At 40.3% G+C, this 12,968-nt stretch overlaps 1 protein-coding gene across 1 annotated transcript in view; it reads left to right on the top strand.

The window, feature by feature from the left end:
* The window catches only part of RAP2A (RAP2A, member of RAS oncogene family), a 36,737-nt gene extending 24,033 nt beyond the window's left edge, over positions 1–12,704 (top strand). The window contains exon 2 of the mRNA XM_038759126.1: positions 11,045–12,704. Within this exon, the coding sequence (XP_038615054.1) occupies positions 11,045–11,282 (238 nt within the window). The 3' untranslated portion in view covers positions 11,283–12,704. The remainder of the gene's footprint in view (positions 1–11,044) is intronic.
* Positions 12,705–12,968: the final 264 nt, after the last annotated feature.

The following is a 12,968-nucleotide window of genomic DNA, read 5'->3' as shown; positions in this document are numbered from 1 at the left end:
GGTTATCAGAAGCTTAGAGAAAAGTAGGAAAAGGCAAAGAGCAGAGCAGTTGGCAGATTGTAGTATTTCTCCTAGACTGTTGTTTTGATTCAAGTCATTTTTAAGGATTTGGAATCTGCAAATTAAGTTTACAACTGAATGAAATAGAGTGGGTTAATTTATTCTGCTTTGACGACTAAGTAGAGATCAACTTTATGCCCAATCTTTTGTGTGAAAGTTGAAGGCTCTCATTATCTTAGAGAAAGTGCTTTCATGAAGCAGAATCCTCTGTTGCCAAAGTCTCATTATGGGGTATAGTGAAAACCAGTTCACGTCCAGGACCAGGACTCATTCCAAGAAAGCCTGCCAGACATCTGGACGGCCAGTAGCCGATTCAGAGCTATCTTATATATGTGTAAGTTTGCAAAGCCTGATTTTTGATATTTTTTTTCAACTGAACAACTTAAGAAATCAAAGCTTACAGAGGTTGTATGTCAGTTTATGAGAAGAGAGGGGATGTCCCCACCAAAACACACTTTCTAAGCTAAAAGGACAGCTTTCCTTTTTTAGAATCCAGTAGTTATTAAGTATTGAAGGAGCTATTTTAGAAGAACAGGCAGTTTGGGACCCTGTCCCCCACGTGACTGAAAATTTTGTCCTGGGGAATAAGATCTCTCTCCCCTCTCCTCTTTCCCTTCCTGACACCGTGGCACCTTTTGAAGTTGGGCCCACCTACAGGGGCAGGCAGCATGACAGAGATAGTATGCGACAAGAACAAGGCTGAACACATACAGGCATGTGCCTGGTGACACAAATGAGGAAACACGGGGATACAACAGGAAATACTTTTTTCCCAGAGGCTTTGGAAGAGGTGTGAAAAAAGTCATTGAATAGTAAAATTAATTTCCTGGAGATAAAAACATAGCTGCCTGTGGAACAGAGGTTTACTTTGGTTCATTTTTCTCAAGTTGCAGGTTAAATAGGACAGGCCGTGACCAACAATGGGCCAGTTGGTCCAGGAAGCCAAATTAAGTCATGGCCCAGAGATGGAGATCTAATCAAGGTGAGAGGGGAGTTGGGAGGGAGTAGGGAAGATCAGAGATGGGGCAGCCCATTCCAACCTCGAGGACCTTTTAGACTGTGAGCCCACTGTTGGGTAGGGACTGTCTCTATATGTTGCCAATTTGTACTTCCCAAGCGCTTAGTACAGTGCTCTGCACATAGTAAGCACTCAATAAATACGATTGATGATGTGATGATGACCTTTGGGGAGCTAAGCCTGAAGTAGCTCCAGGTCTTCACCGTGTTTCTCTACTTTAGTAGCTTTCCCCGCACCCCCCAGTCCTCGTCAGGGCTGTCCCTAGAGTAGGACCAATTTCAGGATCCTGAAGAAAGCCCTCTGGCTATATACCTTGTTTGCCATTTCTCAAAAAACAGGAGAAAGGGACTGACTTTGGCTAGGACCCTCCAAAGGAGATAGGGAGGATACAGCACATGTTCACCAGGGCACAGATTCGTTATTCCGAATTATTGACAGACACAAAGGGAAGATAAATGGAAAAACAGAAAGGAAAGCTAAATTAAGACCGGAGAAACAAAGAACAAAGTCATCTATATAACATGGTTGAATGGGTAATTCTAGGTAAGGGTATACTGGCTAAATAGAAGATTATTTTATATCTGCCCTTGATGCTATTATTTACCTTAATTGTCAAAGCCTGAGTATGTCAGGAGCCCCACTCATCCTGTCAACTGTCCTTCCAGCCATTTAATGGCTGCTGATAGTTGAGGTTAAATAAAACAAACCTGATGGAGAGCAAATCCTCCATGTGACCACTCTCAAGTTTAAGAATATACTGAAGAATGTAAGAATTGCCCTTACTAGATCCAACCAGTATTTCATCCTGCCCAGTATTTTGCTTCAGCAGTGGCAGCAGGTTGCTTGGAGGAGCAGTATGGTGGTTGCCATTTTTGCCCCCTGTCCTAAAGGTTTGGAGATGTATCAGCTAACATTGCTAACTTTCCTTCTAGATACCTACTATTGCACACCTGTCCCTGACTTTTCGAGTCTAATGGTATTAAGAGTCAAGAACGGTAAAGGAATTCACTTACTATAAATAGACTTTTATGGTGAAATCAAGAACTATTTTCCCCCTACAAATAAATGGCAGAGCTGACCATCCTTTTATGCTATTTTATCTTAAAAAATTTTCTACAGATTATTAGGCCCTTTTTTGTGTGTGGGGGGGGGGGGCGTCCTGTAATTCTTTTTTGAGTGAATTGAGTACAAGACAAATTTGTCACATGAATATCTTTTTTTATCTAGACTTAAGTCTGAGATATTGAGTTCTAATGTGAATTGCTTTATGATTTTATGGAATAAGAATGACTCTTAGGGCTACTTATTCAGCGTTTTTTATGCAGACCGAGTACCCTCAGAGCTTTTAATCTCATGTTTGAATCTATCATATCAAGGCATTCTATTAGTGCTGAAACGATCCCCTAGTCTCCCAATTTCCAATAGAGGTTTACTATATGAAGTAAATCATAACCCCTTTTGCTGTTGTAAATAAGAATTTAATGAAAGTTTGTCTTGCCTTGCTTTAGAAGCGCTTCTTCAGACTGTCAGCATCGGCAATGTAGCTCTCTTTTGGAAACCAGGGGCCGTTATTTTTGTTTCCAACTATCTCCTAAGTAGATCTGATCTTAAGTTGAAATAACAATTGTTAATTATTTAACAAACTGTATTAGTTGCATAATACAAATGTAGTTATATGGTAAACATTGTGATTAAAAAGGACCTAATAAACTGCTCATTTTTATAGGATCCTCATATCAAAATTCATTTTTCCAAATATAGATGTTTATCCTTGGGTCAGGATTTAATAGTCATAACTAGTTGTTTCTCAAGGGCAAGACATTTCATATAGGTAGAAAACCCACAGTTATCAGGAAATGCATGCACTAAAAGTGTTCAACAGTAAAACAGCACTTCAGGAGTTCAAGAAAAAGTTTGACGTTTCAGATAACAAAAACAATTGATCATTCTAAATAGTATCTGTACTGATTGTCCTTTTGAGGGAGGATGCAGGTTGGGGGAGATGTTTCCAGTGGCTGTCTGCAGAAATATATGCTCACTAAACCAGCAGTCATTCACGCTGGGCTGTCCGGTTGCATAGAATTATTGCCTGTCCCCCGCCACCCCCCTTATTTTCTCTCTCTCTCCCGCCCCTTCCTTGGAGTTGGGAATGTTGTTTGGTCTCATTTATAGGATCTGAGGCCTGCAAGAGAAATCTAACCCCTTGCCTCCATTCAGATGACTGACCAAACCATTCAGAGCAGGTGACTGTCTGTTCTTAATGATCTCCAGGGCTAGAGACACCATCACTTTCTTGGTAGCCAGTTACAATGCTTTATCACTTGAGTGGTTAGCTATCACTGGGACCTTCTCTGTCCAAGCACCTGGTTCAGTGCTCTGCACATAGTTGAAGTTCATTCAATGCTGTCAGTGATGGTGATGATCGCCCCAGAAATCAGAAAGATCCTGGCAGATTGTTACCCTGCCTCCGATATGGCAGTATTAGCCCCCAGCACCTCCTTCACCTCCTCTTTGCCGCCGTGCTACAGGATGTGATCAGGAAATTAGTGGTCAGAGCACACTTCAGGCCCACCAGCAGCCACTTCCCATTCAACAGACTACCATCATTTTGCTTGTATCCACCCCAGCGCTTAGTATGGCGCTGTGCACACAGTAAGTGCTTAATAAATGCTATTAATCAATTAATCAGTCAATCTTCCAGGCTAGAGCATTAGGTTTCAAAAAGGGAAAAACTCTGAAATGAGAAAATGAATGGTATTAGGCAAGTTGTTAATAAATAGATTTTTCCCCCCGAATCGTAAAAGAAAGTGATGGAGTGGAACTTATTAGCCAAGAAATGGAACAGGAAAGACAGTGGCGTTGTCGGGGAATCAAACCTATGGGTGGGAAGGAAGGAGGGGGAAAATCTATTTTGAAGGAACAGTTATAAGTGTAGGCTCCAGAATATAGAAAAATGCTGGAGATAGAAGTTACCAAAAAGGTGAAATTGCAGGAGCATTTTTACCTTCAATGAAATTCTCAATCTGTGCCATGAAGCTGTCCTTAGGTGTTTAAAATTGTTATTTGTTCAAAGTGAGGGCTCTGCAAATATTGGCTTAGTTCACCCATCAACAAAATTGCCACTTTTTATGGTATTTGTTAAGCACGTACTATATGCCAGGCACTGTACCAAGACTAGAATAGATATAAGCAAATTAGATTGGACACAGCCCTTGCCCTACCGGGGCTCTCAGTGCTAATCCCCATTTTACAGATGAGGTAACTGAAGCACAGAGAATTTAAGTGATTTGTCCAAAGTCACACAGCAGATAAGTGGTGGAGCCAGGATTAGAACCCAGGCCACTTGTCAGATGCTCTCTGCGTGTAAACGCCTGTTTAGGTTTTTGGGTGTCTTCTAGCAATACCTTCCTGCTTCCTGTTTTTGTGTTGGAAATTACTAAATAATTAAGGGGTTAGTTCACGCATCAACCTTTATTTTCATTTAGCTCAAGTATATTTGGTAAGTATGCTTTAAAAAGCCAATCCCTTCTATCTTCCCCAACTGTTTCTTCGAGTGAGAGGAACAGAGATGAGCAGGGATTTTTAATCTTAAGGGCAAAATAGTAGATTAACTCCAGAGAGCCATGAGACAGTCTTCAGCATCAGAATCATGTCACACTAGCTGTGTGGTGGCTTTAGGAAATTAAGTACAGATTGAAGATTGACCATAGAAGCTGACACGTTTCTGACCTGTGTTATCTTAAGGTGACTTTGACTATGGCCTCGAGGTATTACAGGCAATTATTCGATAATAAAAAGTTACTGCCTGCCAATAATATGCAGCTCTGAAAACAAAACAAAAGTTGTATTTCTTTTTGGAGCAAGATTTCCTTTCATATGACTGCAGAAACTGAGTTTCAAAGGTTCAAATTTTGGTTAAGGCAAATCAGTTGATCAGAATGCGCTTATGGGGAGTGTGCAAAATAGCGGATAAGTTCCTTTGGCCTTTCTTTTCAGTGAAACTTCATCATTCATTCAATCGTATTTATTGAACGCTTACTGTGTTGCAGTAAGCATCATCCTTCTCAGCAGTGAACCCCTACTGTGTGCATAGTACATAGTGCTGTACTTGGCGCTTAGGAACATGTAATAGAAAACTTGGCATGGAGTGAATCAATCTGTAGAGCTGGTAGATTGCTTGTTCTCCAACTTGTTTCTGCCATCATAAAAATGGTCTTACCAGTAAAAGATTTGAGGACTCAATCCTACAGACCTTAAAAGGAAATTTCATCAGCATTGTAGAAAATCAGGTTAGTATCTGTTGACAGTCTTTTAAAAAAAGGTACTGTAAATGCAAAACGGTGGGAGCCCTGTTGCATTGTATTCTCTCTTGCTTAGGACAATACAATTAATTTATTTCACCTGGCTAAGTAGCATCTGCTTAGGTGTTATCATCAATGCCACCTCATATGCCCCACTCAGTGGAACTGTGTTATAATGAGCATTATTTCAGTGCATGGGCACCAATTACATTCCAGAACCTTATTGACTGTGAGCCCATCTTGCCATTTGATATTAAAGAAGGCTCATGAGAATGTTGAGAAACTAATTGCTCCAGAAGCCGGCTCTGCTTTCTGTGGTTAATTTTAGTTGTGATGTCACTTTCTTGCATCATTCAATTTCGTTACTGTCCCTAAGATCATATTAGCCTTCTTGATTTGGTTTTCTTCTTTTCCTAGAGGGGCCATTGGAAGCAGTGACATTTAGGAATCATGATTTGGGGATGGAATTCAGCTCTATTCTGATGAAAACCTTTGGCTGTATGTGAGGCTCTCCGTTGCCAGTTAACACTACGATCTTTGGGTTTATTGTTAGACCCTAATGTTTGGCTGACTGAAGCTTGATCACTAATATTCTACCTATCTTCTTGTGTGTCTAAACATAGCGGCTCTCGGACAACCGACTATTAACGATAACAATAATGATTATTGTGTTTGTTAAGCGCTTACTATGTTCCAGGCACTGTACTAAACGCGGGGGTGGATACAAGCAAAATGGTAGTAGTCTGTTGAATGGGAAGTGGCTCTTGGTGGCCTGAAGTGTGCTCCGACCGCTAATTTCCTGATCACATCCTCTGCACGGCAGCAGAAAGGAAGCGTCGGAGGAAACTACCATATCTGAGGCAGGGTAACAATCTGCCAGGAATAGTGGGGTGAAGTAGCATAGCACCTCCGATGAGCCCAGACCTAATTCGAGTTTGGCCTCAGACTCAACTTTTGATTTGGTTTGATGCTTGGAGCTAGGCACAGCCAGGGAAAAGGTTGGGCCAGGAGAGGTGTGAGCCAGGTGGATATCCTAGGCTCTGTCAAGGTTCTTACCAACTCTCAGTACATGGGCAGCACTTGATAAGGAACGAGAACATTAAAATTGTGTATCTGAGATGATATTGGACCGAAATTATGTATGTTTTATTCTTGGTCTAGCCACTGATTGATTACTGTGACCACAGACAACTCATTTTTCTCTGCTCTGGTTTCCATTTCATCATCATAAACACAGTAATAACAATCACTAATCTCTACATGTGAAGTGAAAAGGGGTTTGAACTCTTTGAAGGGAAGATGGCCCTAAATAAGAACTGGTGATTTTCTTGGTATTTTTAAGAAACAAATAGCTTCCCACACTTAACTCAGTTTGGAAGTAATGGTCCCTCCACCTTCTCCCAGATCATTTCAGTATTCAATTTTCAGGGCTCAAAAATTATACTTGTGGACTCCTCAGTAGAGTGAAAAATAAAATTGGTAGCAGGTGGAAGCAGAAAGGTTTTGAGATCAGACTTCAAACATATAGTTGAGCAAGAGAGAGCTTCCTGATGAAGGCAGACGGCTTCTGATCGGTGACCGTTTGGCTGATAAAGTGAACTAACATTTACAGAACTTTGTCATCATCGCCATGGGTATTTATGGAGCATTTCCGGTGTGCAGAGCATTCTCCTAAGTGTTTGACAGAGTGGAGTACAATAGAGTTGGTAGACATTTTCCCTGCCCACAAAAGCTTACTGTCTAGAGGGAGAGGCAGATATTAATATAAACAATTTATAAACAATAATATAAACAATCCTCTTTCAGGAATGCCAGAAATGTAACTGGAGAATTAGCCTCATAACTTTATATGCATACATCTTGTTGGAATTTAAGAAAGGAAATCTCCTAGTAGAAAGTCAAGTAATGAAACCCACCTTTCAACTATTGACTAAAGTAAGCACTTAATGTTTTGGTAATAACTTTTTCTTGCCAGGATAAAAATATACCAGGTTAATAAAGTTGCTTATTTAAAGAGTTAGACATCAAATACATACATATTTGTCATCATTCTAGCTGGTTTGTTGTCATAACTATTGTAAAATAAACATGCATCTATAAAGTGCCTGAAATGGACTTCCAATTTAAAGACCAATGTAATTGACAAATGTTTAAAACATTTGCGGTCTTGTTTTAGTATATTTTTGCAAATAACAGAAGGGAATATATAATGGAAAACTTGCAGAGGATGTCTGTTTAAGAATAGGATATATTTCAAGGTGCTATAGTCTTTTTGTCCTAGTGCCTAAATTAGCTTCTGAAATGCACATTAGGAGGAACATTAATAATAATAATGTTAGTATCTGTTAAGTGCTTAGTATGTGCCAAGCGCTGTTCTAAGTGCTGGGGTAGATACAAGGTAATCAGGTTGTCACATGTGAGGCTCACAGTCTTCATCCCCATTTTACAGATGAGGTAACTGAGGCACAGAGAAGTGATGTGACTTGCCCAAGGTCACACAGCTGACAAGTGATGGAGGCAGGATTAGAACCCATGAGCTTCGACTCCCAAGCCTGGGCTTTTTCCACTGGGCCATGCTGCTTCTCCCTTCTGCGTTAACAAACTTTTGGACCAGGAATTCCTAATGTGATGGTTCTACTCCAAGCGCTAAACAATCCCAGAAAGTAAACCCAAACACCGGAGAATTAATAATAGTGGTATTTAAGCGCTTACTATGTGCCAAGCACTGTATTGTGCAGTGGAGTAGATACTAGGTAATCAGGTCCCACATGGGGTTCACAGTCAAAATAGGAGAGAGAAGGTATTGAATGCACATTTTGCAGATGATCAAGCTGAAGCACAGAGAAGTTAAGTGCCTTGCCCAAGGTCATACAACGGTGTGTAGCAGAGCCTGAATTAGAACCCAGGACCTCTGACTCCCAGAACTGCTCTATTCACAAGAACACACTGGAATTGAGCTCAAGGTCATCGATAGCTTCCTGTAGTGGTAATAGTAGTAGTGTTTATTAAGTGCTTACTGTGTGCCAACACTGGGGAAAAAATACACAGTTCGAAGTTAGGCACAGTCACTGTCCCTGGGTGGGACTCACATTACATTAGCAGAGCTATATTAGATACATTAGCAGAAATAAAACACTAAGACGTCAATCGGTGGTATTTAGTGAGCGCTTACTGTGTGCGGAGAGCAGCGTGATAAGCGCTTGGGGGAGAGTACAGTATAACAGAGTTCATACACACATTCCCTGCCCACATGAAAACAAAACCAAAAGTCAGTGGGATACCGGGGCTACAGGACCAGAATGTCAGGCTCCGAGAGGCAGAGTCCACAGTCCCAACAAAGAAAAATTGCTAAGCCAATATTGAAATCTATTAGAATACAGCAGAGTATTTAGTATTATAATGAGGTTCATCAGTTGACATGGAGGGTGCAGCCTGCGTTCTAAAGGTTTGCAAGACGTCAATGTATGTGGATACTTCCTTTGTTGAGTGAAATAAGTATCAGGGCCAGAAGTGGGTGTAGCAGGAAATTGCTCAGATTGTACTTTCTGTTGCCTATTGCTTTGTTCAGGCTGTTTACATCGAGAACATTCTAATTACTATGCCAGCTGCTTAAATATATAAGCAATGAGCTATACATGTGTATAGATAAACTGTAGAAGGAAATGAGCTAACATCTACAATGTGAAATAAGGGAAAAAGTATTTCTGAAGAGCATTGATAAAACACTTTAAGAAAAGACAAATCCATTGTGCAGCAGTAATATCCACCTAATCGATCAGCTTTATGCACTGTCAAGATTCACTACCTATTAGTAATCTATTCAGAATCCACTAAAATTCAGCCCAAGGCTGGCAGGGACACACAGGCAACAGGACTTTGTGTAAGAGGTCAGTATGGGAGGCAGTCACCATCAGAAGATGGGCAATTAATAATAACCTCTTTCATAGGTGAGGTTAAGAAGTGGACTGGCCCAGCAGGCCAGAAGGATTTAACAAAGGGTGTTCTTGGAGTAAGTATTCTAGGTAAATCTTGTCCGGAAACAAAAATCGGGAAGCCTGAGTTGTATACTGAGAAGTGTATCTCTCTGCATGTTATTGGGCTAGCAGAAAGGTGAGTAGTTTGCACTGTTTCCCAACTGTCTATTCCTGGACAAGTGATGTCTTATATTCAAGGCTTGGACAATCCTAACTCCGTGGAGAGGCAAAGAGCATCCTTCATTGCTAAGTTTTATTTTCTTTGTAATACTATAAAAGGTCATCCTGTCAGGCAAGCATTTTTCAGGGAGATCAAGGTTTGAAATGAGGCCGGCAAGGAATTTTCAGGCTTGTTACATCTGGTCTTTTGTACTTGTTACTCTAGTATCATTGCAAGTGTCTTCAAGATTGAATTTTAGAAAATAAATCTTAATAACTTCTCTTTGAAGTGTGGAAATGATTTCTTACATGGCCCATTAATTTGAATTACATATTGATAGGGATATATCCAGTCTACCTTAATCAAGTTTTATGTAGAGGATAGCTGTTGAGGATTTTAAAAAAATGCATTTGGGGATAATTATCAGATTTTTAATCGAGGTAAAAATAAGGATTAAATGTTGTTATGATTTAATTTATTATTTGACTTTGGTTCACGTTCAACAACTTGTTTGACCACTCTTTGAAAATATTGCATGTTTTGTTTCTTTACAAATTGCCCAAAAGTCTGAGGGCACTTGTCTCCAACAGCTACCAGTTGACATACTTAATTAGATTAAAACAACCATTACTCAGTTTAAGGTATTAGATTCAGTGTTGATCCAGATTTTGCCAATATCATTATAATTGTTCTCTCCCAAGCACTTAGTACAGGGCTCTGTATATAGTAAGCACTCAGTAAATACTGATGATAATGATGATCCACTTCCAAGTAGTAGTAGCTAGTCCTGGAAGGATATACACCAATCCCATTCATTTCTAAGTTACCAGACCTGATAGAGTGAGAAATTAACTTGATTTTAATGGTAACATCTTGAGTCTTCTAAAATATATATTTTTTTCTCCCCATGATTTATCAGTTTTTCTAAAGTCATAGTGAAAGTATCCTGGTCACTGCTTATCAGGGTGTAAACGCAGAAGCTTTCACATGACTTGAAATGAGATAAAAGTGCAAATAAGATGAGAATTAGTAAGAAGACAAGAATATGTTTTTCAATTTTGCATTTAGTCTTTGCCACTCTGGACTAATGACTTGACCTCTAGGGTTTTGATTTTTATCTCTGAAGTTGGACAAAGGCTGGACTCAAAAGCCATTCCTGGAAAAGAGTTCTAAGTGAAAGGGTTCCTTAGGCATTCCATCCTTGCCCGATATTTGCAAGCCTAGGCTGTTCCAGAACTTGCAAATAGAGGACAAGAACTACCCAAAGTGAATCAGGTCTAGGAGAACAATCCATTTTCATCTGTCACGCTTATAATCAACAGCATTATTACCTGTTTTGCGCAAAGCCCTGTGGGCCTTCATGATGTGTGTAAGCTATGACTCTTACCTAATTTGGGTTCTTGTCCAAGATCAGTATTTGCAAACATGTGAAATGTGCTCTCATCATCCGATATAAACATGGTATTCTCTTTGCCCACTTAGCAGTTTTGAAGAAGTCTTAATTGTTGTTATTTCTTTTGTTTCCTCGTAGGTATGAGAAAGTGCCAGTGATCTTGGTAGGGAACAAAGTGGACCTGGAGAGTGAAAGAGAAGTCTCGTCGAATGAGGGTCGAGCCCTGGCCGAAGAGTGGGGCTGCCCCTTTATGGAGACATCTGCTAAAAGTAAAACAATGGTGGATGAGCTTTTTGCAGAAATTGTCAGACAGATGAACTATGCAGCTCAGCCAGACAAAGATGATCCATGCTGTTCTGCATGTAACATCCAATAGCATAAAAATTCTGGACCTAGCCCGGACCCCATCGTCCACTTTTTGTAAGATGACGAAGTTCTGTCTGCTTTACTGCCTGGTTTGCAAGATGTGTGGAATGAGTCTCTAGTGAAGCAGCAATACTCGTTCAGAGCTGAGCAGTGAATGTCAATCCTTGTCTCTGAATATATTTGGGTCTGGTAACTACAGTTCCATCACCATCTCCTTGCGCACCTGCAACTTTGTGGCATAGCCAGTCGATCTACAGGGTGATTTCATTGAAAGCTATGTTGATGTTGTCTCAAATCGTAGCGGCTCATGCATAAATTAGGAACAGTCTAGATGGAGAAATGAGAAGACCTGCGATGACCATTCCCAGTTAAACAATTCCATCCTGATTTTCGAAGATCTGCAAGGGAGATATCTTTTGCCGTCTGCTACTTCGGGGCTTCTGTTGGTACTTTCTGGCCGGGTTTACTCAGCCAAATGTGGTCATTTCAGTTGAACTGCTCACAGCAGCCCAGGGAGAAGTTCTCTCTGAGGCCTGTGTATTATTACTTGTTTTCCAAACTGAGACTGTTGTTCACTTTGTGACATGGAACAATGTCATTGCATTGATCCTTGAAAGAAAAAGGTCTGTATTTGTGGTGGGAAAACACAGTTGGGGATTAGCATGTGTAAAATCATCCGCTTTGCTGCTGAAAATGGGGGACCTCTTCAGGTTTTGATCAGGCCAGAAAACCAAACAAACCCTCTGTTTACAATGCAGGAAGTGTCGTTACCGACCAAGGAGGAAGCAACTGTGATGAAAATAAATTGCTTAGCCTTACTAACAAGGAGTGTTGTAGTAGATAAACTAGTTCCATCTTGTAAGGAAAATGAAGCCATGTTGCATCCAGGTGTTCCCATTTGTGGAAACCTCTCATGGGACAGTGCAAATAGTCTGCATTTTTAAGTTTGCTATAGACAACAAATTCCTTCTTGCCTTCAAGGGCTATGGTTTGTGGTGTGATCACTGGGTAGCCATCCTTCAAAATCAGAGTTTGCTATTTTAGAGCTCTCTTCCTTAATTGAGTAACTATTTGATGCAAAGGAGACCCTAAATTATGGAAAAAATAATTAACCAATGGAAAGATTTATCTTTAATTATCTCCCCCAAGGGTTGTCAGGCAACAGTTTAGCCATGATTAGTGAAATGGCAGATAGAATGGGAATGAAAATTTTGTTTTGACAAGGTGCTCAAGTTGTGACATTTATTTATCATAACAGTAAAATAGTAATCATTTGCATGGCTAATGGCACAGGAATACCTGTTCGGAAGTTTTACAATCACATGTTGAAGGGTTTTTTCTTTTTTTTTCAATCAAAACTGAAATTTTAAATGCTGGTAAAATTGCCTTGAGCCTGGACCTTTGCAAATAAAATTGGCCTTCCAAACTGTAATATCCCTGGCCTGTGTCCCTTTGGTTACCCAATCCTGAGCAGGAGCTGTAGTCATATGTTTATCAGTGAGTGAGAAGAAGGAGTGGAGTTTGGGTTTTGTGCACACATGGTAGAATTTTGCACAGGTTCAGAGAGAGTGGTGTCAACGGGACTGAAGAGTCTTACTCTCGCCACTCACGTAACTTACTATTAGAATTATTTCAAGTGTCTTGAAATAAGAAAACGTATAGATGGTGAAGCGTACTCCGTTTTGCCAGAGCCCTT

Source organism: Tachyglossus aculeatus, chromosome 17 (assembly GCF_015852505.1).
Source record: "Tachyglossus aculeatus isolate mTacAcu1 chromosome 17, mTacAcu1.pri, whole genome shotgun sequence".
Classification (NCBI taxonomy): Eukaryota; Metazoa; Chordata; class Mammalia; order Monotremata; family Tachyglossidae; genus Tachyglossus; species Tachyglossus aculeatus.
Note: the sequence above shows the minus strand (reverse complement) of the source record. Positions and strands in the feature narration are given on the sequence as shown.